The 26,173-nt window shown below is 48.3% G+C and overlaps 2 protein-coding genes across 3 annotated transcripts; both read left to right on the forward strand.

The window, feature by feature from the left end:
* Window positions 1-4,380: 4,380 nt before the first annotated feature.
* Window positions 4,381-10,068, forward strand: gpr61 (G protein-coupled receptor 61). 2 transcript variants are annotated; one of them, XM_076026457.1, is made up of 3 exons: window positions 4,381-4,522; window positions 6,206-8,646; window positions 8,677-10,068. In XM_076026457.1, exon 2 carries the CDS (start codon window positions 6,367-6,369, stop codon window positions 7,801-7,803), a length of 1,437 nt encoding a protein of 478 aa, XP_075882572.1. In that variant the 5' UTR covers window positions 4,381-4,522; window positions 6,206-6,366; the 3' UTR covers window positions 7,804-8,646; window positions 8,677-10,068. The 2 variants fall into 2 exon arrangements, with proteins under 2 accessions (XP_075882572.1, XP_075882573.1); XM_076026458.1 differs by lacking the exon at window positions 4,381-4,522 and adding an exon at window positions 4,557-5,229.
* Window positions 10,069-12,853: 2,785 nt separating this feature from the next.
* Window positions 12,854-24,190, forward strand: gnai3 (guanine nucleotide binding protein (G protein), alpha inhibiting activity polypeptide 3). Its single transcript, XM_076026459.1, has 9 exons — window positions 12,854-13,507; window positions 18,493-18,535; window positions 19,024-19,165; window positions 19,259-19,416; window positions 20,535-20,663; window positions 21,626-21,755; window positions 22,147-22,300; window positions 22,990-23,199; window positions 23,782-24,190. Exons 1-8 carry the CDS (start codon window positions 13,390-13,392, stop codon window positions 23,178-23,180), a joined length of 1,065 nt encoding a protein of 354 aa, XP_075882574.1. The 5' UTR covers window positions 12,854-13,389; the 3' UTR covers window positions 23,181-23,199; window positions 23,782-24,190.
* The last annotated feature ends 1,983 nt before the right edge of the window (window positions 24,191-26,173 follow it).

The raw sequence follows: 26,173 nt of genomic DNA on the forward strand, positions 1-26,173 counted from the left end.
GGTTATGTCACGCAGCAGCGCAAATCCCCAGCCGGCCATTTGTGATTCATGCGAGGACATCTCACCACTCACTGAAAAAGTAACTGCGTGTTCCCAAGTCAGCCCCCCCCCCCCCCCCCCCCCCCCCCCACACACACACACACACACACACACACACACTCTGGAGGAAATGTCCCTTGCAATAATCAAAGAAATCTAAAACATGAGTCTGTCTGCTGACTAAAACCTGCTCACAGCCGCTGAGCGAGAGAAAACCAACACAACAACAACAACAACAACAACAACAAAAACAACAAGACAAAGAAAACCCACCGCTGTGACTTGGAAAGGGGTCATGATGTTCTCACAATAAAATGTGCGCCAGCGAAAAGAGTCACTGAGCATCCGTGGACTCGATGCGTTTTTCCAGCCCACTTGATAAGTTAAGTTAAAGTAAAAGTGATTTTTGGACGCTGGAGTTCAGGTTCAAATATTTGAAACCAATTCTGTTTATTCCTGGTATTGAATTTATTTGTTTCATGTAACAGCTCTAGTTTGTTTGTATTGCAGGCTCTGTGTGATGATGGGCTCCAGAGAAGAGGAGTGTTGGAAAAGCTGACAGAAGCAACCTGGAACCAACAGAGAGACCAACAGAATGTCTGTCTGACACTTCAGAGAGTCACAGTGGTAAATCAAACCTGGGCAGGTTTCCCCAGGATCCCCAATAGGAAGTCCAAAATCATGTTTCCCATCTGTTTCAAGCCCGAGGTGAGAATGAGAAGAATAATTCAGACAATAATCAAATCAGTTTATTGTTTTATTTTCCTGTAAAATTCTAATAACTCAGATACACACACACATTTATGTATACATACATACTAAAATCTTTCCCTTTATTATCCTGAACGTGTGTTAAAAGGGAAATCTACAAAGATGACATAAATAAACGGATTTTCATCTATACACATAGAAACAATTTAACAAAATAAATCAGGTACACTTGATTGCTGATTGATTTTTACAAAGTTCTGGACATGCAGACACCAGACGAGGCTTCACTGGGCACTACTGTCCTCCGACCACTTGGTGGCGTAATGGTTGGCTAAGGTAAAGTGGTTGCAGACGAGTGACAGGTGTTGCTGGTGATGGGAGAGAGGGAAACAGTTTTTCACTGCGCTCTAGTGGGTGACTCTGTTCTATTTTTATTTTTTATATTGTGTGAATGTATCGGGGTGATTGACACCCAGTAACATCATAAGTGCAGGACTTAAGTCACTTAAGCCTATAAGCCTATTCAGACCCAACAAAATATCAAAAATAGCCGCGCCTGCAGCACAGATGTTTGCGCTGTCTGCAGCGACTGACTGCCTTCGGCATCCTAGGATCAAAATTTCACACACGTCCAACGCTTGTTGGCACGGGAGATTTCCGACAACAGTGTGTTTACGTCCAGGACCGACTGGCCTGCGAGCGTGAATCAAGTGGTAGCGAGGCCTGGCGAGGAGAGGACCTGAGCAGCCGCCTTTAGTAGTTCACAACAGTCGTAAGAGCTCCTCCTACTGGTGCGGCCTGACATTGCACTGTAGAAACCAGAGTCTGAATAGCAGCTGTAATTGAGCGTGAGGCATCCCACCTGTGTTCCCTGAGAAAAAGCAAGAAACGCCAAGGGTGAGAATAATCATTGACAGCCTCTCTCTGCGTGTGTGTGTGTGTGTGTGCGTGTGTGTGTGTGTGTATGTGTGTGTGTGTGTGTGTGTGTTACACGTGTACGCTGCAGAGAAACTGTAGAGGAGAAACTGGGGTGGGAGGGGATGGAGGAAGAGGAGGAGTAGGAGGAGGAGGGTAAGAAGGGGCGCGAGTGGAAGGTGGGGAGGCTGAAGTCGGGGGTTGCCGTGGAAACCATTGTATTTCCCCCCCTCTCCCCTGTGATTAGCGCTGCCGGCGTGAGCAAGTATCTGCTATTTCTGTCGTTATTCAACACCTCAAGACACGAGCTCAGTCACAGGACACACACGCACACACGCACACACGCGCACGCACGCACAAAACGCAACACCAGAGCTTGAAGGGCAGCAGACACGTTAACAAACAAGAAGAAAGACTCCGCTGTGCTCCGGTTGCCTTCAAAGCGTCATCCCTCGTCATCATCGTTAATAAAGCATTTTTTGTATGTACATAAATAACCATTCCGGAGGAGATTTCCATCTTTTTTTTATTTATTTTTTGCCACTGAGGCTTTTTCGGCGAGGGTCGATGCCAAAACAACACTGCAACACTTTTCGGTTTGATTCCATTTATCCTGTAAATAGGTGGTGGGAGGGGCCAGCACCTCACCTTATCTCGGAGCGGCCACAAATGACTTTGACCAATCGCCTATAAATGAGCGCCTTGATTGATTCCAGAGAGACAGAATGGTGACTCATGACCTCATGTTTTTTTCTCTCTCTCTCTCTCTCTCTCTCTCTCTCCCTCTCTCACTCGTCCAATGAATGGATTCCGGCTAGAAAACACAGCGCATGAAAGAGAGATGTCACACGCTGATGTGTTGCCCATTCATGCGAATCCTGAGGGAGGGGATAAGCAATTTTCAGAGCGTCGACTGAGACGAGGGAAACCTAATAATAAAACGGCGAGACAAAGGGAATACACAGAGGGGAATTATGGAGAGCAACAAAAAAAAAGTGGGGAAAAAAAGGCCCAGTTGACAGATACAACAGCCACCTCCATACGTCAAAAGGTTACTTGTTGTGTCCAAAGCACGTTACTATTATTAAATCAGCCAAATGGGTACTATTACTGCGACTCCCCCTCTGTCTGTCTGTAAAGGGTTGTTGCGCTGATCGGAGTGACGCGGTCCTCTCCCTCGCTGACACCGAAACGTGCTCGTTTTGTTGTGCCGAGGTGCAGGAAGTGGGCCAGACGTGTTCTAAATTTAGACGTTTTTGGGTTGCGATAGGTTAGACAGCTGGTGCGATCGAGAGCAGGGCACCAGCCCCAAGTCTGTCACGGTTTTCGGGGGGGTTCCGTCAAATCGAACAATTTTTTTTCCCCCCCAATCCTGCTTGTACTTAAAATTTAAAGTAAAAAAGATGAAATTCCAAGAAGCTGAGGTCCAATTTATTATTACAACTATTTCATCTGTGTCATTTCACATTTCATATTTCCTTTCCACTGTGGTTTTGTATCTTGAGCAATTCATAAACTTGTATGTATGTACAAGCACAAAAAAACTCCTGCCGAGTCGCAATTAAATCCGCACGACAAAGATGCTAGCGAAAATATGCAATTACATGCATATTATTGTCATTTTAAACATTGACTTTTTATCTTATTAATCTCAGTTAACAGCTTTAAAACCTTCAAAAAAACTAAGGCCCTTCATGATCATTTCAAAAAATCTTTTAGCATCTTCTCATCGATATATGCCTCCTTTGAAATACCTGTTTAGCCCCCTAATCTCACTTCAATAATGTCACTCACTCAATAACTCTGCTGTTGACAAAATATTGTGAGGGGGTTGCTGGGGCTCCTGCAACACGCCAGAGATTAATATCTGCAGTGCACAATGGCTTCGATCCGACGCCTCACACCGTAAACAAACTCAATCCTCTGGGCTAAAAACACTCTGGGTGAGCGTGTCATGCATGTCGTGTGGCTTTTCCTAGATGCTAATCTCGGCTCATTAACATCAACCGCCGGGATTCTTTCACAAACCAGTAATCTGCCCGCGTGAGGCGGCTTTTCTCCGATGGACAGAGAATTAGAGGAATTCCAATCCATGGAGAGATTGTTTGGTTTGTTTGTTTTTTCATCCCCAGCCCCCTGTTTCTCCCTCACTTATTGGATGCAGGTTGTTGGTGCCACCTGAGACGAACCGGCTGAATGAGATGCTGGGAGGATGCAAAGGCACTAAGACCCAGTGGAGGGGGCTGCGCGGCTGCCTTCCCAGCCGCCGCCGTCAACGCAGCCGCCGCCTGCCTGCCTGCCTGCCTGTCTGCCTGTCTGCTCTGCACGGCTCTGCAGTAGCCCAGTGTGTGTGTGTGTGTGTGTGTGTGTGTGTGTGTGTGTGTGTATGTCACATGCTACAAGACAGAAGCCCTTGTATCATATGTTTGGTGTTGTTCTTCCTTCTGCCGCTGCTACTGCTGCTGCTGCTCTACCACCTGGACTGAAGACTTGGCTGGAGGGGACCAGGGTCGAGGGTGTGCGTGTGCATGTGTGTGTGTGTGTGTGTGTGGCTGTGTAGTGAAAGGAAGGGGATGGGGCGCGGGGGGGGTTGGCAGTCACTTTGTGAACGGTGGGCCAGTGATGATGAGATGAAAGGGTCCAGGTGAGGAGGCGACGCAGGAGCACCCCCCGCTCCTCCTCGTCCTCCTCCTCCCTCTCCTCCTCCCCCTCGCCCACCCTCCCCCGCCGGTGACGTGCTTGTGTGCGCGTGTGGCGTGTCACTGTGCGTTTGCTGTGTGTGTGGGAGAGGAAGCGAAACAGGTCGCTCTCTCCGTCGGCAGACTCTGAAACCTGCACAGGAGGCAGGAAGCGAGAGGTAGGTCAGCTGCTCGCATCTCCTAGCGGTGCGTGTGTGCGTGTGCGTGTGCGCTTACTATTCTCTGATGTGGAAGTTAGGATGCAGGAAAAAAGGTGGGAAGAGATCTGTGACTTACCTCCGTCACTCGGTCTGAGTGTATCCACCTCCTCCGGCAGCTTCTGGATGTTAAACTCCTGGATGCCTCTCGCTGCTGCTGCTGCGGCTGCTGCCGGGGACAAAAATGTGTTTTTTTGCTAGAACTCTGTGTCATGTGCACGGTCCTGACTATGCGCTGTGCTGCTGTGCTGCTTCCACGGAATCGACTGCAAGAAACGGAAGAAACGTTGCCTCACGAGTCTGATCCAGTATCTAAACTTCTGTTTTACTGCTTTTTTATTACTTCAAAATTTTTCTTTTCATTTTTGAAGCTTGCTTTTTTTTTCTCAGTATGGCTAAACTGAACCGGAATATTTCGTGATGCAGCACTTGGATTGTTTGGTTTAAGTGACCCTGGACTCAGCGGCAATCAATGCTGATTAGACTAAGAATCCCCGCAGCGCTTCACCACGGCAACATTAAGTTGATTTGTTGTTTTTGCGGTTCTTTCTTATTGGCGCTGAAGGTGACTGTAACCCTTTGACCTCATCAGCGGAGGCCGTCCACTCGTGTCTGTCAGGTGCTTGTTGTGCTCCGGGCCTACGGAGGGGAACGGGCGCCTCGCGGGGGTAAATACTGTCACAGTTATGAAATGGAAAACTTGCACATGCAGGTGTACAAGGGTTTTTGGAAATGTACCAAAGGTGCAGCACCTGTTTTGCACTGCTTTCGCATGTGTGTGTGCGTGTGTGAGAGAGTGTGTGTGGGGTTGTGTCCAGGTAAGGTTGTGACGGTAAACACAGTATGGGGCCTCGACAAGTCAGAAGTGTAAAACAATTGTAAAAATTGGAGAAAAAATAAATAAATAAATAAATAAAAATAAAGCATTCTTCAAAAAAAAAACAATTTAATAGTTGGACATTTTATGTTTATTCCCCGGAGACGAGTCCGTCCTCTCCTCACGTCACTTCAGCCGAACGCTTCGACGTTCTGCAAATTATCATCCAGTGCCTCGGCTGTGTTGAAGGGGGACATATGGTCCACGCTACACTTTTGAGTTTCTCCCCCGCGGCCGCTGGCTGCCCTGGAAACACACATCTGAGGATGCAGATGTCAAAAGTGAAAGTCAGTTCTGATCCCAGATGCGAGCGACCGCGAGCTCCACCGAGTCTGAGGGCTTCACAGCTGCAGTGCGAGGCCAAAGCTGCGTCCCAGCGGGGGTTTTGTTTCTTTATTTTTGTATTGCCTGCTATGATTTCTTTCCCCCCCGATTGGGCCCCAGTTTGAAGCAGCAGTAGCTCAGACTGACTGAAACACAGTTTTTTTTATTATTTTTTTTTACCTCCTGTCATTGGAGTGTAAAATCTTCCAAAATCTTCAGACTGCCGCCCTTCAGGCCCTTTCTGGTCATGTGTTTCTGTTTTTTCTTACTGTTTTTTTGTACAAGAAATCTTTAGTTCCAGTCTAACTAGCAGCTTCAAATAAATCAGACTTTCTCTTTATCTTCAATACAAACTCCCAAAAGTGTGTAGGACAACAAACTAGACCAACTAAAGACTACGTCCGTCTCACGCTCCCATAATCTCCCCTTTAAAATTCTCTCAGGTCTCGGCGAGCGACACTCACCCGCCAATGGCCGTGACCCCATGACCCCGCCACCACCCGAGGATCTCGGCCGCGCCCTATGACGAGGGGAGGATGGGTGATGGGCCCGTGAAGTCCAGCAGACTCTCTCCTCCTCGTCCTCTTCACAGCCCCGCCCTCTCATGGAGCGCCCCGTCACGCCCGGCCCCTCCTGGGACGACCCGCCGCCCGCCAACTCCACCCATGTGAGCCTCCCCGCGGCGGGCGCCACGCTTGGCGGCGGCGGCGCCGACGGCGACCTGGGCCGCTCGCTGGCGCTGTGCGCCATGCTGCTCATGGACGTGCTGGCGGTGGTGGGCAACCTGGCCGTCATGGCGGTCATCGGCCGGACGCCGCAGCTGCGCAAGTTCGCTCTGGTCTTCCACCTGTGCCTGGTGGACCTGCTGGCGGCGCTGGTGCTGATGCCACTGGGCATGCTGTCGGAGCACGTGGCGGTGGCGGCCGACGAGGCGCTCTGCCGCGGCTACGTGTGCCTGAGCGTGTGCCTGGTGAGCGCCGGCATCCTCACCATCTGTGCCATCAACGTGGAGCGCTACTACTACATCGTGCACCCCATGCGCCACGAGGTGAAGATGACGGTGGGCGTGGTGACGGCGGTGGTGGCGGCCATCTGGGCCAAGGCGGCGCTGATGTCGGCGCTGCCCCTCCTGGGCTGGCTGCTGCAGGGCGATGGCGGCGAGGACCTGCAGGGGGCGCCGCCTCCTCTCATCCTCCTGGAGGGGCAGAACTCCTGCTCCCTGCACTGGTCCGGGGCCCGGGCGGTGCGCCTGCTCTTCATGGCCTTCTTCGCCTTCGCCTACTTCCTGTGCCCCATGCTGGTCATCCTGGTGGTGCACTGCAACATGTTCAAGGTGGCGCGCGTGGCGGCCATGCAGCAGGGGCCCCTCCCCACCTGGACGGACACGCCGCGCCAGCGCTCCGAGTCGGCCAGCAGCCGCTCCACCGTGGCAGCCAGCCTGGGCGGCGCCCGCGGCACCCCCCAGAGGACCTTCAGCGGCGGGAAGGCGGCGGTGGTCCTGCTGGCGGTGGGCGGCCAGTTCTTCTGCTGCTGGCTGCCGTACTTCTCCTTCCACCTGTATGCGGCGGCCGTATCGGCCTCGCCCGCCCTGCTGGCGCAGCTGGAGAGCGCCGTGACGTGGATTGGCTACTTCTGCTTCACGTCCAACCCCTTCTTCTACGGCTGCCTCAACCGGCAGATCCGCGAGGAGCTGGCCCGCCACCTGGCCCGCCTCTTCAAGCGGGCCGGGCCCGGCGAGGCCGAGCAGCTGCCCAGCCGAGAGGCCTCCATCGAGGAGAACTTCCTGCAGTTCCTGGCGGGGACCGGATGCAATCTGGAGCCCTGCAACTCCTACAGCCTGGGCGGCTACGAGGAGGAGGAAGAAGAGGAGGGTAAGCACGGGGCGCCCACTGCCGAGACTCCTCGGCCTGGCACGCCAGCTGAGCTCCACATCCCAGGGCAGGTCTTTGAGGAGACCTCGGAGTTTGTGCAGCGGCAGCAGCGCAGCAGCCAGCTGCGTGCGTCAGACAGCAACTGCTGCAAAACTGTGCCGGAGCTGTAACTGCGTGTCTCCTCTGACCACAGTCCAGCAAACTGACTTTATTCTTGTTTTATTTTGTTTTTCACAACTTACAAAAACCTGAAAGAGCCATTAAGACAAGCCTTTTTTTGTAAGAAAAAAAAAATGACAAAAAAATATATAAATATAAATATATATCATTTTTTTTTAATCCTTAAGATTTGGGTTCCATTTAATGTTTGTCAAACTCTATGAGGAAAGGCACTGTACAGAATCAGACAGAAATCTTTATTATCTTCATGTTTTGGGTTGTTACCTCTATTTATTTAGATGTTCTCCTTCACATCTGTGTTTTTAGACATGACAATCAATTAGCTGAACGAGTGGCAGATTTTCGAAAAACAGAACAGATTGTTTTTCAGCGTTTCAAACCATCTTGAACAATCTAAAATTTTATTGGGACCAAAAAAATAAATATCTGAAATTATTTGTGATGTGGTAGAGGTGTCCGTTAGGAAGTGGTGAAAGTAAAGCTATTTAAGTAAAAGTATGTTAATTGTTGGTGCTGTCTATTAGATTGCCTCCCTCCAAAACTACCAGCAGACTTTGGAATATTCCGTGAAATTTGTAAAGGCCTGGCCCGCAGCTGCTGCTGCTGCTTTGGTGACCGAAGCTAAAGCAGCTGGCGCACCGGGTCGTATTTTTAACAGTGTTTCCCGGAACGTTATAATCATGTTCATCTGTTCCCGGGTCTTGTGATCATCACCTCCCGAACAGAAATCCTCTTCAGCAGCTCTGCAACTCATGATTGCCCCACCTTCCCGCTCAAAGACCAACACTGTGGTGCCGACCGCAGTGTTAGCGGCGACTGCTGTGGCGGCTGCGGCCTGGGCGCAGACGTCAACTCGGCTGCAGGCAGGCGCTTCTTCTTCGGCCCGCGCCATCCCCGCCGTGTCTGCCGGCTGTCTGCTGTTTACAGGTAAACACAGGGGCAACGCGAGCGTGCCCGTGTTTGTGCTCAAAACAGGCCCAGCTTGTTGTGGCTACAGAGCAAACAGGTGGGGCAACGCGAGCGCTATATGTCAAGCCTCGCACCCGTGCGCCAGGTGCCAGGTGATGGTCGCTCTCTTGATCTCAGGTGGAACACAAACACGTTTTTTTTCTTTGACTTTTTTTTTACACACAGACGCGCCAAAGAAGGTAAAATGTTGCTTCTGCTGCTGCTCCTGTAGCTCAGTGCTAACGGCTTAGCTAACAATCGTTGGCCCTGTAACTAAAAAAAAACCTGTTAAGCCCCCCATACATTGTGTTTTAAATATGCATGTTGATTGATAATAAGGGTTTCCTCTGTACCCCTTCCCCACCCATTACTGCTGCACCCATACAATCGCCCAGGGAATGGTGCTCCAGCTCATTTTCTCCTTTTGTTCTCTCTATTTTGGACGGCATCACAAGACACCCCTCCCACCCCCCACCACCCCACCCCACAAGGCGCTCAGGGAGGTTTGGGGGGTGGGATGGGTGGGAGGGCTGGTGCATTTCGCTGGAAGTCAGGGCAGAAAGAAAAAAGGCTGCTTTGTCTCAGGAGACACCATGTTCTTCAGGGTTTCTCTGTGATCAATCTGCGACTCGGCGACTCCTTAGACTCAGTTGTGTAAGGGGATTTGGGGCGGGGGGGTGTCTTGTCGTCGCACTTTGTTCCACTAAGTTGTCTGAATTCTGCTGAAGGACCAAATACAGTTGCACACAAGGCAAATTAGCTCAATTTGCTTCAGAAATGTCTGCCAATACAAGCAAGGCATTAGATTTGTAAAATAGAATTAGATTAGATTTTTTTTGCATCAATATCAATGTGTCTTAGGCATCATAATGATGATGAAAGATTGACTAAGCCACCACTCAGAAAGCAGCAGACTATCCTCTCGGGTCTCAGTGTCTTTGTATTTAATGAAGTTGGAAAGTTTGAAACCATCAGGGATTCATCACTCATACATCAATGTTTCATTCAGTCAAGTGGATCCACGTCACCGCAGCGGCTGTTTACCACTGAAAAACGGATCAAACTTCTCCTGGGATCTGATTTCTGCCACTATTTGATCACAAGGATACAAACGGAGTGTTTATCTTATATTCATTTTTTGTTATAAATCATCAGGAAATTCAACAGGTCCATTTCAAACCCTGTTTTCCCCCCTTCTTCTGGATTTCATTTGGTTGAGAGGACTCTTCTTTCCAGCGCATGTTAATAAAGCCCTGTGCATTTGTTCAACCTTCATTGAAACAATTAAAACCACAATAACAAACAATTGTCCTGACTTTCGTCGTTCACATCATCTCGCTCTCTCTCTCTCTCTCTCTCACTCTCTTTCACTGTGTGTGTGCGCGCGCGCTGGTGGCTCCAACAGATGTCAAAGATGACGACCAAAGCTCCGAGGCCAGGATGAAAGACAAGTGACATTTGATGGAGGGCAGGAAGTTAAGGGTCAGTCAGTCAGTCAGTCAGTGAGACTGTTGGGTGCATGTGATGTGGTAGAGGTGCTGTGAGTGACACTATAATGGCCGCTGAATTATTATTATTATTATTATTATTATTATTATTATTATTATTATTATTATTATTATTATTGTCATATCAACACCCGTTATGTGGGTGCAAATTTTCAGTGCAGCAGAAATCCAATTTGAAAGTATGCCGATAATGACTGGAACCAGCAGTAATCTGTGTCTCTGACCTGTCAGACAACTCCTCAGAAAAAAAGAAAGTTCTTACCTGGCTTCTTTGTCTCCTTGTGATGTCACAAGGGGATTCACTATATTCCCACGCCTTGTTTTTGTTCCTTTCTAGACATCTGGACGGTTGAGATGATTCATTTTAGCACTAAGCTTAAAACCAATTGTGTTTTGGTCTGTCCACACAGGACTAAATATGCATTACATATTTGCACTAAACATATGCACTAAATATGCATGCATTTTTGGATACATATAATGTCACGTGCTGGTTTTTGTGTTAGTTTAGTTTCTGTTTATTGTCTCTTGACTTCCTGTTTTATTTTGAAACCCAGTTCCCTCATATGTCGGTAGGGCTTGCTCTTCCCTTGTGTGTTTCCCGCCTTGTCTGATTAATCTTCTTCGCCCTGATTGACCTCACCTGTTCCCCATTAGCTCGTCTCGTTCAACGCAGCAAAGCCGGAGAGTGCAGTTAATGTCTGATAATCAGCGTTTGTGTTATTTTACGTGTGCTACTTTTTTTTTGCCCGTTTGTATTTTTACTCTTCGAATTGATTTCGTTTAGAGCAACGTTTTTCCTCGTCGGAGAGATTGTGTATTTTGTTTGAATTCACCTACCGATTGGTTTTGTTATTTTTCTCAGGTTTTGATAAATAATGCATAAAAATAAAATGATATAATATGGGAATTTTAAAACGTGAGTTCATATAATATCAGAAGAGAAATTCTACCGCTAACATCTCCCATGGCTCCATAGGCCATTTCCATTTTCCTCATTTACCCTCTTTGGTGTTGCTTCCCACCGGACGGAGTGACTCATGGCTTTCATGTCGAGTCGTGGAGGGGCCGCCCCCCCCGCGGCGCACAGAAGCATTTCAAACAGCCCGACCTTCAGGAGAACCCGGGTGATGGTGCTCCTGGACGGATGCCCCTATTATGCCTCTATTGGAGGCCACACGGTGCAGTCAGACATCGGAGGCTTTTATTTAATTATCTATTGTTTATTTTGTTTTGTTTTCGTGAACACGTGTTATCTGCTTTTAATCATTTATGAAGTCAAGAAGTCAGTTTTGATTTTAAACAAAACAAAACAAAAAAAAATACATGTCACGAGCATTTAAAGCACAACTACCGTAGTCGCTTGATACATGCATTCATGCCTTAGAAATGTGTGGCATAGATAGATGCATAGACAGTCATTTTGGTCCATATCCTCTCAAACATATTATGCATACGTGTTAATAGCTGTATTTTCTGTCCTCGCAGCTCCCTCTCCTTTCCTGGACGCGTCACAACCACAAACTCAATGCAAAGCGGTCGCTCCAGTAAAAATCCCCGCCTGCAGTTCAGTCGTGGCTCCAAAGAGAGGCGCTCTTACACCACACTTCAACACTCCCTGTGCCGCCCGACTGTGAAGTAAAGTTTCTCTAGACTTCATTCACAAAACTTTTTTATTACGTCTATTTGTATACCTGTTTTTTCTGTTGTAAATAACTATTAAAAAAAATACATGTCACATTCACTTTCAATGCAAACTTCGAGGCCACCCCCTCTTTGTTTTTTAACTGGCGAAGACGGCCAACGCCTACATTTCCCGTCGGCCCCTCTACCTCAGAGTGCCTCGGCGTTCCCGCTGCCTATCGGTGTCATGCCGAGTTTGACGTGCCTGCCGAGTCTGGCGTACATCTCGCGGGAGCGCGCACCGCTGTAACGCTTTAGCACTCCGGCAACAGAGGACGGAAGAGGATTTGTGACACACACACACACACACACACACACACACACACACACACACACACACACACACACACACATTTTATTCAGGAAAGTTCGTCTTTTTTACGTCGACTCTTATCACGAAACTTTTATTCCATTCAAGACATTTCAACTTAAAGCTCATAATGAAAACTTTTTTTCTTTTCTTGTGGCCTAAATCCTCTCTCGTAACTGAGACGTCGTTGAATACGACATTAAAAAAATAAAATAAAATAGACATTTCCGGGGGTTGTGTTTTCAAATACGGAAATATGACTTCAATGTGTCAAATATGATCAGTCATAGAGTAAAACATGACTATTGGATCCCCATCTGTGGATATTTAATGCTCCTACTAATTGCTCATGGTATAATTTCAAACTCTGTGTCCGGTCAGAAGTGCCAGCTAGAAACAGCTTTTTCACCACGATGTGTAACGTGTCAATGATCTCTCTCTCTCTCTCTCTCTCTCTCTCTCTCTCTCTCTCTCTCTCTCTCTCTCTCTCTCTCGCTCTCTCTCTCCCTGATGTCGCGCGCTCCCGCGGGGTGCGCGCTAGATGTCGGCAGGCGGCGCGTGCAGATCTCTCGCCGTGACACCCCCTTCAGCAGCTGGATCAGCTGGACTATTGCGCAGCAGCGGCAGGAGCAGCAGCAACAGTTGTCCCGTCGACTTGATTGCGAAAATCCGGTAAAGGCTTCGTCCTCGTTTCTGACGGGCGCATGTTTCAACACATCCTGCTGCTGGCGCTGCTCTCAAGTCCTTCAGTGCTTTTAACGAGTTTTTGTTGGTTTTCGCCTCTTCCCATTCTAAGAAGGTTGGATTGGATATCTTGACTGATCACTGAGTGTTTTTTTTCTTTTTTCTTTTTGATTATTTTTAATTGCCCTGACTTTGGGAGCGAGGCTGCGGGACCTCCGGACCGTCGAGCCTCCGGTGCCAACGCCTCTCGCCGCTGCCGCTACCCCGGGGCTCCTCCTCCGGCCAGGGGGGAAAAGTTCAGCCGCGCGTCTCCCCAGAAGAGCTGCTGGAACGGCGTTGGAAAGCGCCCTAAGAAAGGGCGTGAAGGATACAAATCTTTGCAGAGAAACGGAGAAACAGAGTTGATAACCGGGACGCACCCGTTGAGAGGGAGAAAGAGGGAGATGGGCTGCACGATCAGCGCCGAGGACAAGGCGGCGGTGGAGAGGAGTAAGATGATTGACAGGAACCTGCGCGAAGACAGAGAGAAGTCCTCCAGAGAGGTGAAGCTGCTGCTGCTCGGTAGGCTGCCCCCCCACACACACACACACACCTTCCTCACACTCAGACCTCCATCGGTGCCGAGGTTCTCTACACTCCCACCAGTCCAGCCCAGCCTTTAGTTTATCTTTTCCCAGACATCCCCACCTCCTCCTCCTCGTCCTCCTCCACTTACTCCTTTCTCTGTGTTCCAGCTGAGGCTCATCTTTTTTCCCCCCTCTGACACAGCAGAAGTGAACCAGATGTTGGTGGTAGTGCTGCTGGTGGTGGTGGTGGTGGTGATGTGGTCTAATGTGTGTCCCCTTGACCCCACCGTGGCTCTCGTACTTTTCCTTTCACTCGTCTTTGTCACCAAACAACTCGAGGCTCCCCAGCCCCGTCCCAACGGCCTGCGTCCACAAACTTTTACAGTCATTGGCAGTGGATGCTCGTGCAAGTCCGGACACATACGGTGTGCATGCGGAGCTGAAAAGGCATGTGGACCTGCCTTTTCAGCTGTCATCAGTTTTGTTTGTTTTTAATAGTGTCTGGGAAAAGCAGTTTTTTGTATTGTGATAAAAAAAAAACAAACCCTGATGATTAGCATCAAGAATGCGCATTACAACCACATCTGAGTCATCAGATGTTAACAGGAAAGCATCTGGTTCCGTCTTTGTGAGTCTCAATGTGAAATTACATTGAGTTCATACTTCCAAAAATTGCTTGTGCACGTTCGCTTTAATCACCCGAGAGACACCGCCGGTGGCTTTTCATGTGATTAACTAATGGATTGAATCTGTAATCTGGCTAACAGGGTGTTTCCAGATTAAACCGGCGCTCGTGACTCTTCCCTTTGGCCCACCTGTACTTAGACGACGCGACCACGGTTCTCTCTCTGTTATTTTGGAAAACAAACAAACAGGGGGAAAAAAACAAAAAAAACTTTTGCTGACATTTTAATTTCAGCCTGCCGAGATGACATCAGCAGCCTCGCTCAGGTCTTGGTCTATATTTCGACACAGTGCCACGGTTGAGCCGGTCCCTGGCGTGCATAATTGCGTTGCCTGCTAGTATAATTTAGTCACACACACACTGGCACAGTGGGTGTGGTCTGCACAGATGTGTCAGGGGAATTAATAAATGCTCCCACACCAACGGCACTCTACGTTTTTTTGTTTTTTTTCCTCAGCTCTCTAACAGGAAGTTCTCCCCCAGCTTTCTCTCTCCCTCTCTCTCTCTCAGTTTTATTTGTGTGAGGCGATTTATGTCTACGTCCTGTTTTGTAGCCGCTCAAACCAAGTCCTCCGCGGCGGCAACGCCCACCTGGCTGTCTGCGGACTTTGAGTTTTGAGGCTTGTAAATGAGTACCTGATTCACCCTGAGGGGCTTTTCTTCCCCTTTTTTCTTTCCCTTTCTTCCCCGTGAACGCTTCGATCACGTGATGACGCGCTGACATCTGCGAGCCATCGTCCAGTTTCCAACATATGGAAAGATTAAACTGCTGATATAGGAGCTGCTGTGCCGCAGAGCAGGCGCTGAGCAGTTTCAGGCCGCTGTTGGGTTGCACCAGTCAGTTCAACAGCAGTTCAGTCATGATGCTCACACGCAGAAACGCCTCCTGTCAATAATCAGAGCTGCCATCACGTAACGCTCGAGAGAGAGAAAAAAAGAAGTTTAACCAGCCCTTTGTGGTTTAAGAGTTTCTGACTCGCTGACCCAGATCTTTATATTTGCATTTCATTGCCATTATTCATATTTGCTTTGCTCTTTTGCTGCAGCTCCTGCCTCTTTCCCCTCAAAGGAAGCTGATTGGTCCCCTCATGTTTGACCGGCAGGGGGGATCTGTACAAATCCAGCTGCCTTACAAGTGAAAAGAGAGACACTTTTATTTGCAAAACATTTTGAACAAACGCTCCCTTCAAAGGCAGCAGGATTTTACACGTTTTCATCTGAAATCGTCATGATTGCTCTTTAAAGAAAACCCTATGTGAAACCGGTCAGAAGAATACAACCAGACCAATCAGTTCAAGGATGTTAAATATTGTGCAATGAATACAGCAGGAAGAGGAAACAGCTACGTGGCTGAAATGTTGAAGCGTAAAGACAGAAGAGACTCGGACTGAGAGTGACTTCAGCTCTCTCCATCAGGCCCCGCGGTAACACAATCTCCTGCAATCTGATCACATCTGGCCTGCAGCAGTGTTGCAGCAGTCGCCGATAGATCGGGCCGGCGGGAAATCAAATACAGCCGTCACCACGTTCACGTGCGGCCTCCTGAAGCTGTGTCGGCAGCTGATGGGATACAGTAGTGCTGGATCGCGACGCACGCGGCATGAGATCTTCTTTTCTTTTTTTTATTGCGAAAGATCGCAAAAATCAGTTACACACAAGCCTATTATAAGCCGCTGGCGCTTTTAAAAGATTCAGTTCCGCTCTTCCTGCAGACAATTGTCGGTTTGTCTGTCGACGAGCAAAAGATTTTATCTCTCAGTTTTGATGAGCAGACAGTCGCAAGTGTTAAGTCGCAACCCTGGAAAAAATCTTAAAAGAGATTCAAATGTGTGAAGTGGCAGAAACGGAACGCTGTTTATTCACAATCCCACGAGATCTCACAGAGGCTCTGGCTCTCAAACCACTTTCCTAGGTTTGGTTTTTTCTTCTGGATCCTTTCAAAACGTGTAGATATTCATCGGCATGTTTTCTCCTTTGTGTTCCAGTCATTTTTGTTGTCGTCGTTTTTATTTCTGCTATCTCGCTGGATTTGGCAAGAACCGAGATTATTCTCCTTCTCCTTCTCCTTCTCCTTCTCCTTCTTCTTCTTCTTCTTCTTCTTCTTCTTCTTCTTGCCTTCTGCATCGTGCCCACGATACCGAAGGGATTCGGTTTCCATCCTTGGCATCGATTTATGTTAATGTCGTGAACACAATACCTGCAGTGAACTAGCCTGCTAATGCGGAGCAACGTTTCACTCTGTCTAACGGCGGCTAGGCGGCTAAATCAGCGACCGCAGACAGGAGGGAGATGTGGATTTTTTCCAGGCAGTGCCTCGCTTGCACTCCGTGCCTTGCACTGGAACAGGAGAATTACAGCGGCGAGACAAAGAGCAGCGCAGGCCGGGGGCCTCTTTGTTTGGAACCACAGAGCCGGAGAGCCGACGCTGCCTTCCAAGGAAAATGCATTCTTATTTGACCACAAGTAGATGAAAAGTAGGAAAAAAGGAAGAAAAAAACCCCAGCCTTTTACATCCCTGTTAAGCCAGTCTGGGCTCGGAGTGAGTGTGACTCCTAATATTCAGCCTGGATAACACTGCCAGACCCCCACCCTTTTTTTTTCAAAGTCGGGGGACGTGAACTAGCAGGAAGCTGCACTTGACGAAGAGCCAGAAAAGTGCCACGAGCCAGAGAGGCGGCGAAAGGAACGGCATCAACACAGTCTGTCCCGTCCTGCCTGTCAGCGCGAGTGGGTGTAAATCTCTTTTTTTTTGGCTCTGACAGCTCAAGGAAAAAGAATTTCAAGGATTCGTTTGTTTCTTTGGTTCCCACCTGGACGTGTCGCAGCGCCACCGTCCAAGGCACGTCCATTTTTTTCCGCCTGCCGCCCCAGGTTGCAGCAGCCACAAATATTCCTCATTCTTCCTTTGTGGATCATTAGCACGAGCCTCTGCAGCGAGTTCAGACTCAGCCCCCCAGGGGCGTACGGAAGTTTGGGCTAGAATTGTCTTGGCGGATTTAATTCCTGAGTTGTGGAAAAAATATAGAAATGCATTTTTTTTTTTAGATTGCTGATTCTGCAGCGAGTCAACAGGTGGCAAACGGTTAAAGAACCACCGCGTTCTAACTCTGTCATTAGTCCTGCAAGGGTTTAAGTTGCTCTTGATAGTGTGAGACAGGCGTGTACGTCCCAGAGGACACAGGCGGTACTACAGCGGAAAACCTTCTTTGACACGCCAAAGAGTTCAACTGTAAACATGGTTTTAAGCTAGCAGTGTGACTTAGGCCAGAGCGAGGCTAGCTGTTTCTGTTCCTGTTCTTTTAGGCTAGGCTAAGCTAAGCTAAGAGGCTAACAGTTAAAGTTTTAGGCGGCCTTTTTCCGTGAACACTCTTTAGCACCCGGGATGTAGCAATAAGAACTAGTTGCCTGAAAGTAGAGTGTACTATTTCTCTTTGGAACATCAAACCAGAATGATAAACCCCCTCGTTTGGAGTCTCGCCCTGCCTTTATGTGTTTTACAGGACTTTTCATTTGTATCCAGCAGTGAAATGGAAAATAATCTCCAGATTGATTTCTGTGGAGGAAAAAAAAGAAAATCATCATCTGCAGCTTTATAATAACAACGTTTCCTCCACACAACAGGAGACGTCCCCATGGCGCTCCCAGCTGTACGACCCTGGCTAAGTGGCTGCTAATATCATGATGATGAATTCTAAATTGGTCGAGTCCATTATCATTAAAGAGACTTTAGTCAGCTGATTCGATTAGATGGGCGTGAGAGGCCACAAAGAGAGAACAGTATTTCAATCGATAAAAGAGCCACGTGGGCGTTTGGGGCCTGAACGTGAAGTTAGAAATTGAGGGGAAATTGTAAAGCGCAGAGCTAGCTGCTAAAGAGGAAGCTGCCGCCGCTCTCCTCGGTTCCCATTATTGCAAAAAAAAAAAAAAAAAAAAAGTATGTGTTTTTTTTTATGGCCCCCTTCTGCTCGCTGCCGCTCTAAGCAACGTGATGTCTGCGATCGTCTCTCCAGTGGAAAAACACTGACCAAGCCAGAAGCATGACAACTGCTTCCTGTTTATGTGATTGGTGTTGAAACACCACGAAGATTCCCCCCGTGAGAAAGCCCTGTTTCTGCCGGTCATTGCTACTGCGGCCTCTCCGTTTGGTAACGGGTGGGGTGTACCAATGATACCAATGCCGCTTTGTCGTTTCTTACACTTTTGGGGAGGGGGCCACTTCTCTCCTTGAGTTTCCAAACAGGTTACGGTACATTGTCTTGTGGCTAAACCCTCTTCTTCTTCTTCTTCTTTTCCAGGTGCTGGCGAGTCTGGAAAAAGCACGATAGTGAAACAGATGAAGTAAGTCCCTCAATCCCCCACCTCGACCTCCCCCCCGGGGTCTGGTTCCATCTCTCAGCTGCAGGTTGTCAGAGGTTTGTTAGAGGAGCAGCCGATTCCAACACGGGGCCCATCCGTGTGAACACGGGGAGGTTTTGGGGGTGGGGAGGAGCAGCCGGCCCCCGTCCTAGTGTGCTCGGGCTGAGCAGGAAGGAGGAAGCCTTTTTTTTTTTTTTTTTTGCGTAACGTGTCAAACAATGGCCTTGGAGGCCAGCAGCAGCCTGGCAGGACCTGAATAGACTCACCCAGTTCCCACATTAGGCATGCTGCATGCCCACCAAAGCGCGCATTCCAGCGCTAATGAAAGTGCCGCGTGAGACGTTTCCAATGTGTGCAATCTGTGTGTCGTTTAAGCTGGTAAACATTTACCGTTTAGAACCCCAACCCCCCACGAAAAGAACACAAAACAACCATAAAATTAAAGCCTGTCTGCTCTGTTTCTGTGCCAGAATCATCCACGAGGACGGCTACTCGGAAGAGGAGTGCAAGCAGTACAAGGTGGTGGTCTACAGCAACACCATCCAGTCCATCATGGCCATCATCAGGGCCATGGGACGGCTAAAGATTGAGTTCGGAGACGCGGCGCGAGCGGTGAGGATCGGCCCCCGACGCGCGGGTTGGGATGGGTCGGGTCGGGTCGGCCGCTCAACGCCGGTGCTAACGGGTTTGCTTTGTTGTCGCCAGGACGACGCCCGGCAGCTGTTTGCCCTGGCCAGCACGGCCGAGGAGGGGGTGATGTCGGCCGAGCTGACGGCCGTGATCCAGAGGCTGTGGGGCGACGCCGGAGTGCAGACGTGCTTCGACCGGTCACGGGAATATCAACTCAACGACTCGGCGTCCTAGTAAGGAGCCTCGTCTCGGTTGCAGACTAGCAGTGGGTTAGGGTTAGGGTTGGTGAGACGCAAGCTATCACCATCGCTAGAGCCACACGCATGAACCCACAGAACGTTGCATTTTATAAGGATATTTATTTATGATTATGTCGATGCGATATGTTGATATGTTGACAAACTAATTCCGCAGCCCATCTATAGGGGGCAAAATTCTACGCCCCCTCCGTTTTTGGAGAGGTCACCTGAAAGGTCGCTGATTCATTTCGAAAGTCACTTTCGCCGAGGTGAGGCTCAATTTAAAACATTTTCCAGTAAATCTAGGACAGCGGTCTTCCAACCCTTTTCTTTTTGGTCACTGAGACGTGTTGACGCTCAACCCCGAGGAAGTGAAACCGCTCTAGCGAGTCATTGTGGAGAGTTTGAAATTGTGTCACCACCTGGTCGAGGCCTCCGTCCCGAAGTAGGACGATTTATTTTTTTCCTTTTTCCTCCTTCGAGTGCACGTCTGTAACACTTCAAAAGAAAAAAGACACACACACACACACACACACACACACACACACGTTAAGGGCGTGAAGGGGGGTGCAAGACGCGTCTTGTCACTCGCTGTTCGTGTGTGAGCTTGTTGTGCGCCGGTGGTGGAAATAGTTTGTCGACTTCCAGCTGACTTGACTCGCCGGCTGCTATCTGTCCCATCAAGTCTAAGGGGGAAATTCTTGGATAATAATTCTGCCGCGGTTGCCCCAACAGAGCGGAGCTCGGTGTGAAGGGCGCGCTGTGTGTTTTGAAAACAGTGGCGGCTCCTCTCCTCTCCTCTCCTCTCCTCTCCTCTCCTCTCTTCTCCTCTCCGCTGAGCTCCGTCCACCTCTGCCAGACGAGAGGAACCAGTGGGGCTAGTTAGTCTGTTTTCACTCAGGCCAAGGGCCTGTTTATCGCCCCACCAAAAATATGAGCCCTTATTTAGTATGGCTGGGCCGGCGTCGGAGGAAGCCTCCGTCAGGTGCAGAGGGGGAGAAAAAAAAGAAGAGGAATCCTCTTCTTCTTCTTCTTCTTCTTCTTCTTCTTCTTCTTCTTCTGTGCCGTCAGTTATTTTTGAACTCATGTTTCATGTGTTTTTTTTTTCCCAGCTACCTGAACGACCTGGAGAGGATCTGCCAGCCCAGCTACATCCCCACCCAGCAGGACGTCCTGCGCACGCGGGTGAAGACCACCGGCATCGTGGAGACTCACTTCACCTTCAAGGACCTTTACTTCAAGTCAGTACCACCTTTGACTCGAGGCCGCTGAAGATGAATCAGCCCAAATTGTCAGAAAACAGCATAGTTAGCCCTGTGTTTGCTGCCTCCTTTCATGAAACCAGCTGTATGATTACAGCAGGACATGTGCAGAGCCGGTCCGTGAGTTAGCGGCATCGCACCTGTTTTCAGGCAGCCTCGCGCAATGAACCTTTCAAACCTCTATTTAGCCCTCTGTTTGCAGCCTCCTATTGAAAAAAAAAATCTGCTCAAACTGATGCTTTGTGGACCTTCCATGTGTTTGGAAGGCCTCTGAGGGCGGAGCCAAGGATTTGATGAGTCAGTACAGACCTGGCAGAGGAATCAGTGCCCTGTGTGACATCACAAGCGTTGATTTTTATTTTTTTAAACCAGCCAAAGGAAAGAAAGGATGCACCTTTCTCCTTTCTGAGGATTTAAATGACACGTATTCTCTTTCCTACATAACACCAGTCAGCTCACGTTGCATGATGGGGCGAATTTCCCCCTCCCATGGCGTTTTCACATGCTTGCGGCAATTCCCAAAATGCATCTCTGCCCCCCCGACTTTTTTTTCTTTTTTTTTTGCTCTGTGAAAATAGGGTTTTAGTGGCCTGGCTGTTTAATGCCCTCCCCACAGAAACCAAAAGATAGAAAACAAAGGGGGGAACTGAAACCCTTCCTGGAAATTTGTAATTGCTGCAGCAGCAGGTGTTGTGTGTTCACTCTCCTGTATGGGCCAGTTTAATAGCCAATTGTGTATGTGTGTGTGTGTGTGTGTGTGTCTGTGAGCGTGTGTGTGTTTCCAGCTGATTGCGGGGAGTGCCAATCCTCATAAAACTAAAATTCCAATTTCATTAAATGTAAAATGAGTTCATTCACTTGAGATTTGATTATTCAAGCTCTGCATGTGTGTGTGTGTGTGTGTCCCTGTGTCCGTGTGTCTGTCTGTGTTTTATCTGCAGGATGTTTGACGTCGGCGGGCAGCGCTCCGAGAGGAAGAAGTGGATCCACTGCTTCGAGGGGGTTACCAGCATCATCTTCTGCGTGGCGCTCAGCGACTACGACCTGGTCCTGGCCGAGGACGAGGAGATGGTAACTCTCTGGCTGTTGGTGTGACGCCGGATTTCGCCGGTACTTCTTCGGACGGGCCTTTCGAAAATGCACCGTCTGCTGCGTCATGGTCGAGGCCGCCTGTTGCTTCTTCCGTTTCCGTGAGGCGCTTCGGTCCGGTGCTAAGTGCTGCCTGCGGCTGCGTGCCTCTAATTCAAAAGACTCCGGATGCCGCCGCGCCCAGGCCGCCGTCACGCACGTAGCACAAAAAATAGAAATAAAAAAAAATGAAAGGAAATCCAATCAGTAATTTGGTCCGGCAGCCCTGTGTTTATGTCAAAGTGTTTTTTTCTTTTTTTTACATCTGCTCTCTCTCTCTCTCTCTCTCTCTCTCTCTCTCTCTCTCTCTCTCTCTCTCTCTCTCTCCCCTCAGAACCGCATGCACGAGAGCATGAAGCTCTTCGACTCCATCTGCAACAACAAGTGGTTCACGCGCACCTCCATCATCCTCTTCCTCAACAAGAAGGACCTGTTTGAGGAGAAGATCAGCAAGAGCCCGCTCACCATCTGCTACCCGGAATATAGCGGTGAGAGAGAGAGTGTGTGTGTGTGTGTGTGTGTGTGTCTGTGTATGTGAGTGAGTGTAAGTGAAGAAACATGTGTTTGGTTCATTGTTTCGTTGCCGTAAAGTTTCCTGGCCATAAATCTTCAAAAAAATGTCATTTTCTTTTTTAAATTTGTGCACAACATGAATGTTGTGTGACAAGCAGCAGGAGCAGAGAGACATGAAAAAATTGGCCATGTTTTCCTCTGCTGATCAACCTGCCCTGCAGATGTGCTGGGTGCTTTAAATCTGGACACATGCTGATCATTTAACAACCCAGTCAAATAATCCGTCTCCTCTCAGACTCTGAGTCCATTTGTGCTTTCCACATTGGTTTCATCTGGAATCCTCGGAGGATTATAGGATATTTTTCCTGTATTGACATTGACTGCTCGAGTCGCTTCGTCACGTGAAGCGACTCCTCAAACAAATATAAATAAAAATAAAAATCAATCAACCAATTTCAATCGGCGGATTGAAATTGATCAATGACTCCACATCAAAGATCTGATGTATTGGAATTTTTGGAACTAGCTTTTCAACCCAGCGTTAGATGGCTTGCAAATGATTGCAACCTTCATTTCAAACTTGACATTCATTTGTTGGTATTCGTTTATGTAATCGCTGCCTTTTGCTGTAACCGAGACCTCCTCTTCCCTTTCGGCGACGCAGGTGGGCAGTCGTACGAGGAGGCGGCCGCTTACATCCAGTGCCAGTTTGAGGACCTGAACAAGCGGAAGGACACCAAGGAGATCTACACCCACTGGACGTGCGCCACGGACACCAAGAACGTGCAGTTTGTGTTCGACGCCGTCACCGACATCATCATCAAGATCAACCTGAGCGAGATCGGACTCTACTGAAGCTCCTGGGGTCCTGCAGGTCAGCACAATATAATAAAATTATCAACTTTATTATTGAATTCACATTCACTTTGCCATCGTTTTCTATCAGTGTACTCCATGATTTACTTGCTCCATTTTTCAAAAGCTGCGGAGTTGATTTTCTGGACCCAAAACTACGTCACGTTTTGGGTTTTTCATGGATTTTTTTTTGTTACTAACTGCATCACCAGCAACAGAGTCAATAACGACTCTGAGTCTGTGCGGAAGAGGAGACTGGCAACAAACATTCAGGAGATTGCCATTGAACAAACAATCTCTGACAGTCAACATTTATCATAGTGCGTCACTTAAAAAGTCACTTTGATAACATGGGTTTGCTAACAAGCTAATATGGCTACGTGATGAAAGCACAAGACCAGGTGTGAGGTGAATCTGCCTGGCGACTCTGTTGTGTTAGCGGTTAGCATTCCTCTCTCACCTCGCTAGCCCTGTGGATTTTCGCACCCTCATATTAGCTTTTTGCTCCAGGCTGAATGCTAGCAGCAAATAAATGACTCAATGGCTTCATTGTGACATATATTTGAGTCTGTTTCCATGTGGATTCAACCTGTCCTTACAGTCGGAGGACGGGGATTTGTCAGCGTCTCACCTGAGGGGAGGAGGGCATCTGGACGGGACCGTCAGAGCGAGCCAACGCCCGACCGTGACTGCAGCAAATCTGTATTCCAGCACATTTGGAGCCGCGACACTACGATCACTTTGACAGCGTACCGGGAGTGAGGCTTGTAACCCGACCACTGTGAGTCCTGCTGCAGTCCTGGTGATATTTCGGGCCTTGTGACGCCCCTCTGATGTCACCCTAGAGTTTTGTGTGCAAGGACCAAAACAGACCGTTTCAAAGCTGACGTTGTAAATAACAATCACCTTGTTTATGTGTGTGTGAGCGTGTGTGCGCGTCTGCGTCTGCGTGTATGTGTGTGTGTGTGTGTGTAATCTTCTCTTAGCCCCTATATTTGAATCACTTTGATTTCCTTAAACGGTCCAATTATGTTCTGTTTTATTATTTTTTTTTAATTTTGAGCTGCAGTTGCGTAGTATTTCCTTCTGGGTGTGTGAATGCCATAACTTATGTATAGAGGAATTTTGTTTGCGTGTGTGTGAGCTGTTTTGGTGTACATAGCGCAGCCTTGATGAGGGTCTGGGGTTAGCTAGCAGCATACTGAGCTCTGTAGCAACACGGCTGTTGTGTTGAGTGTTAACTAGCCGAGATGGTATCGAACAATATTTTTGTACGTGAAGCACATCACAGTAAAATCACCGTGTGAGGGCACGCCTTGATGTCATGTTTTGTTTTGTTCTTTTGTAAGATGACTAATATCATCATTCACTCTGTGCAGGATAATGTTACATGCTTCTTTTTTTTTCTCAAGGTGACTTCTCAATCCTATGGATAACATGATGAAAAAAATATATATAATCACGTTTAACACAGCAGATTGGATTACTTGAGATAGCCTCCTCGTATTATTTTACACACATGATTTGAATTTAGGTTAGAGTCTTTGCCTGTTCCGGGAAGAGTTTTGCGGTTTTCATGTTTAGCGCTCGACATTTCTGCAAGTTGTATTCACTTGGACATCATTAAATGATGCAACATGGTGGAAGTTTCACTGGTGTTTTTCTTTTCTTCAATGAATGGCAGCCTCTCATCGTTAATTGTCACGGAAACAACACGAAAACTCCAGATCCCCAGCAAATTGTACAGGGGAGCATATTTAGCCATCTGTTTGCAGCCTGCTGCTAAAACAGTATTTGGCTTCCTGATGAAACTGATGCTTCCGCTTGTGCCAAAAACCAGAAAAAACGGGATGTGACCGAGGGCGGAGCCTGTCTTGGGGTGTGTCAGCATAGGCCTGCCCCTTAGCTCCTTAATTCTGATTGGCTGCTACTCCTTGCCTTTACCACACACTCAAATCCCTGACACTGAACCGGTAGGGGCTTCGCGCTTACGTCGGTAGGTTCGGTAATGCACCTGCGAGAGGCATTGATGCCCTCTGTGACGTCACAGTGGGTCCGTGTTCACTTTTTGACAATTTAACCAACACGACAGAGACACAGATTCTCATTCAGTCTCAGATTCAGACTGGATGGAATCTTACGCCGTCATTCTAAAGATCATGCTTGTGGTTCTCATCACCGCATCATATTTTTCTCTTTATGTCTCAGAAACCTCCCCGAAGCCGTTGTCTCATTACACTTTATGGCTCTCCTCATGCTGTCACGCTGCCCTTAAAAACACGAGTTCCAATTAAATGTATACATCCTCAGCTAAAAATAGACTCGGTTCAGTGAAACTGAAGGAGGGGGAAAAACGGTTTTCACAGCGGTGACGTGTCGGGTTTGGGTTCATCCTTCTGGGCAAATGGGAACGACAGAAGGGAGGATTTTTGTGTCTAGTTGCATCATTTGAAAAGCAGTTGATTCAAAATGAATTTGGCCAAAAAAAGCAAACAACCCAAAAAAAAAAAAACCCAGAGTAAATTTGAACATGTTCCCCTGGCAACAGGTGTAGGAGGAGTTAAATATGCTGTCAGACTTTTTTTCTTTTTTTTATAAAAGGGATTTGGTCACAGCGGATGAATCAGAAATCTAATCGCACTCCTCCGAAGGCCCTGCTTGGGTTTTTAGGATTTAGGAGGATCCAGAAAAAAAAAAAAAAAGAGAAAATAATGAGGATGTTTATAACCGTCTGCAGGCGTGGATTAGGAGGCGTGATAGTGTGTTCCGCTTTTATTAAAATTGGATTTCTGGCTGGACGTGTCTGAATAATGCGGCAAGTTTTAATGGCGACAGCAGGATGATGGGATTGGTGGAAGGGGGTATGGGGGGGGGGGACTGGAGGGGGGGCGGGGTTTGCAGCAGGTCTCTGCTCCAGTTGGAGATTCCTGCCGTCCGCTTGCTTTGTGTCCTGCCGCTGCTCGTCATATCTCAGGAATCTGCCGACGGGCGCC

This window comes from Nelusetta ayraudi, unplaced genomic scaffold (assembly GCF_046127955.1).
Source record: "Nelusetta ayraudi isolate G7.1 ecotype Tasmania unplaced genomic scaffold, CSIRO-AGI_Nayr_v1 ptg000019l, whole genome shotgun sequence".
NCBI lineage: Eukaryota > Metazoa > Chordata > Actinopteri > Tetraodontiformes > Monacanthidae > Nelusetta > Nelusetta ayraudi.

What these genes read in the sequence shown, in the direction of transcription:
- gnai3 (XM_076026459.1), top strand. Translation starts at nt 13,390, where the DNA reads ATGGGCTGCACGATCAGCGCCGAGGACAAGGCGGCGGTGGAGAGGAGT. An exon ending in ACGATAGTGAAACAGATGAA is followed by an intron (nt 18,536 to 19,023) that starts GTAAGTCCCTCA and finishes TTTCTGTGCCAG; the next exon opens with AATCATCCACGAGGACGGCT. An exon ending in TTCAAGGACCTTTACTTCAA is followed by an intron (nt 20,664 to 21,625) that starts GTCAGTACCACC and finishes TTTTATCTGCAG; the next exon opens with GATGTTTGACGTCGGCGGGC.
- gpr61 (XM_076026457.1), top strand. Translation starts at nt 6,367, where the DNA reads ATGGAGCGCCCCGTCACGCCCGGCCCCTCCTGGGACGACCCGCCGCCC.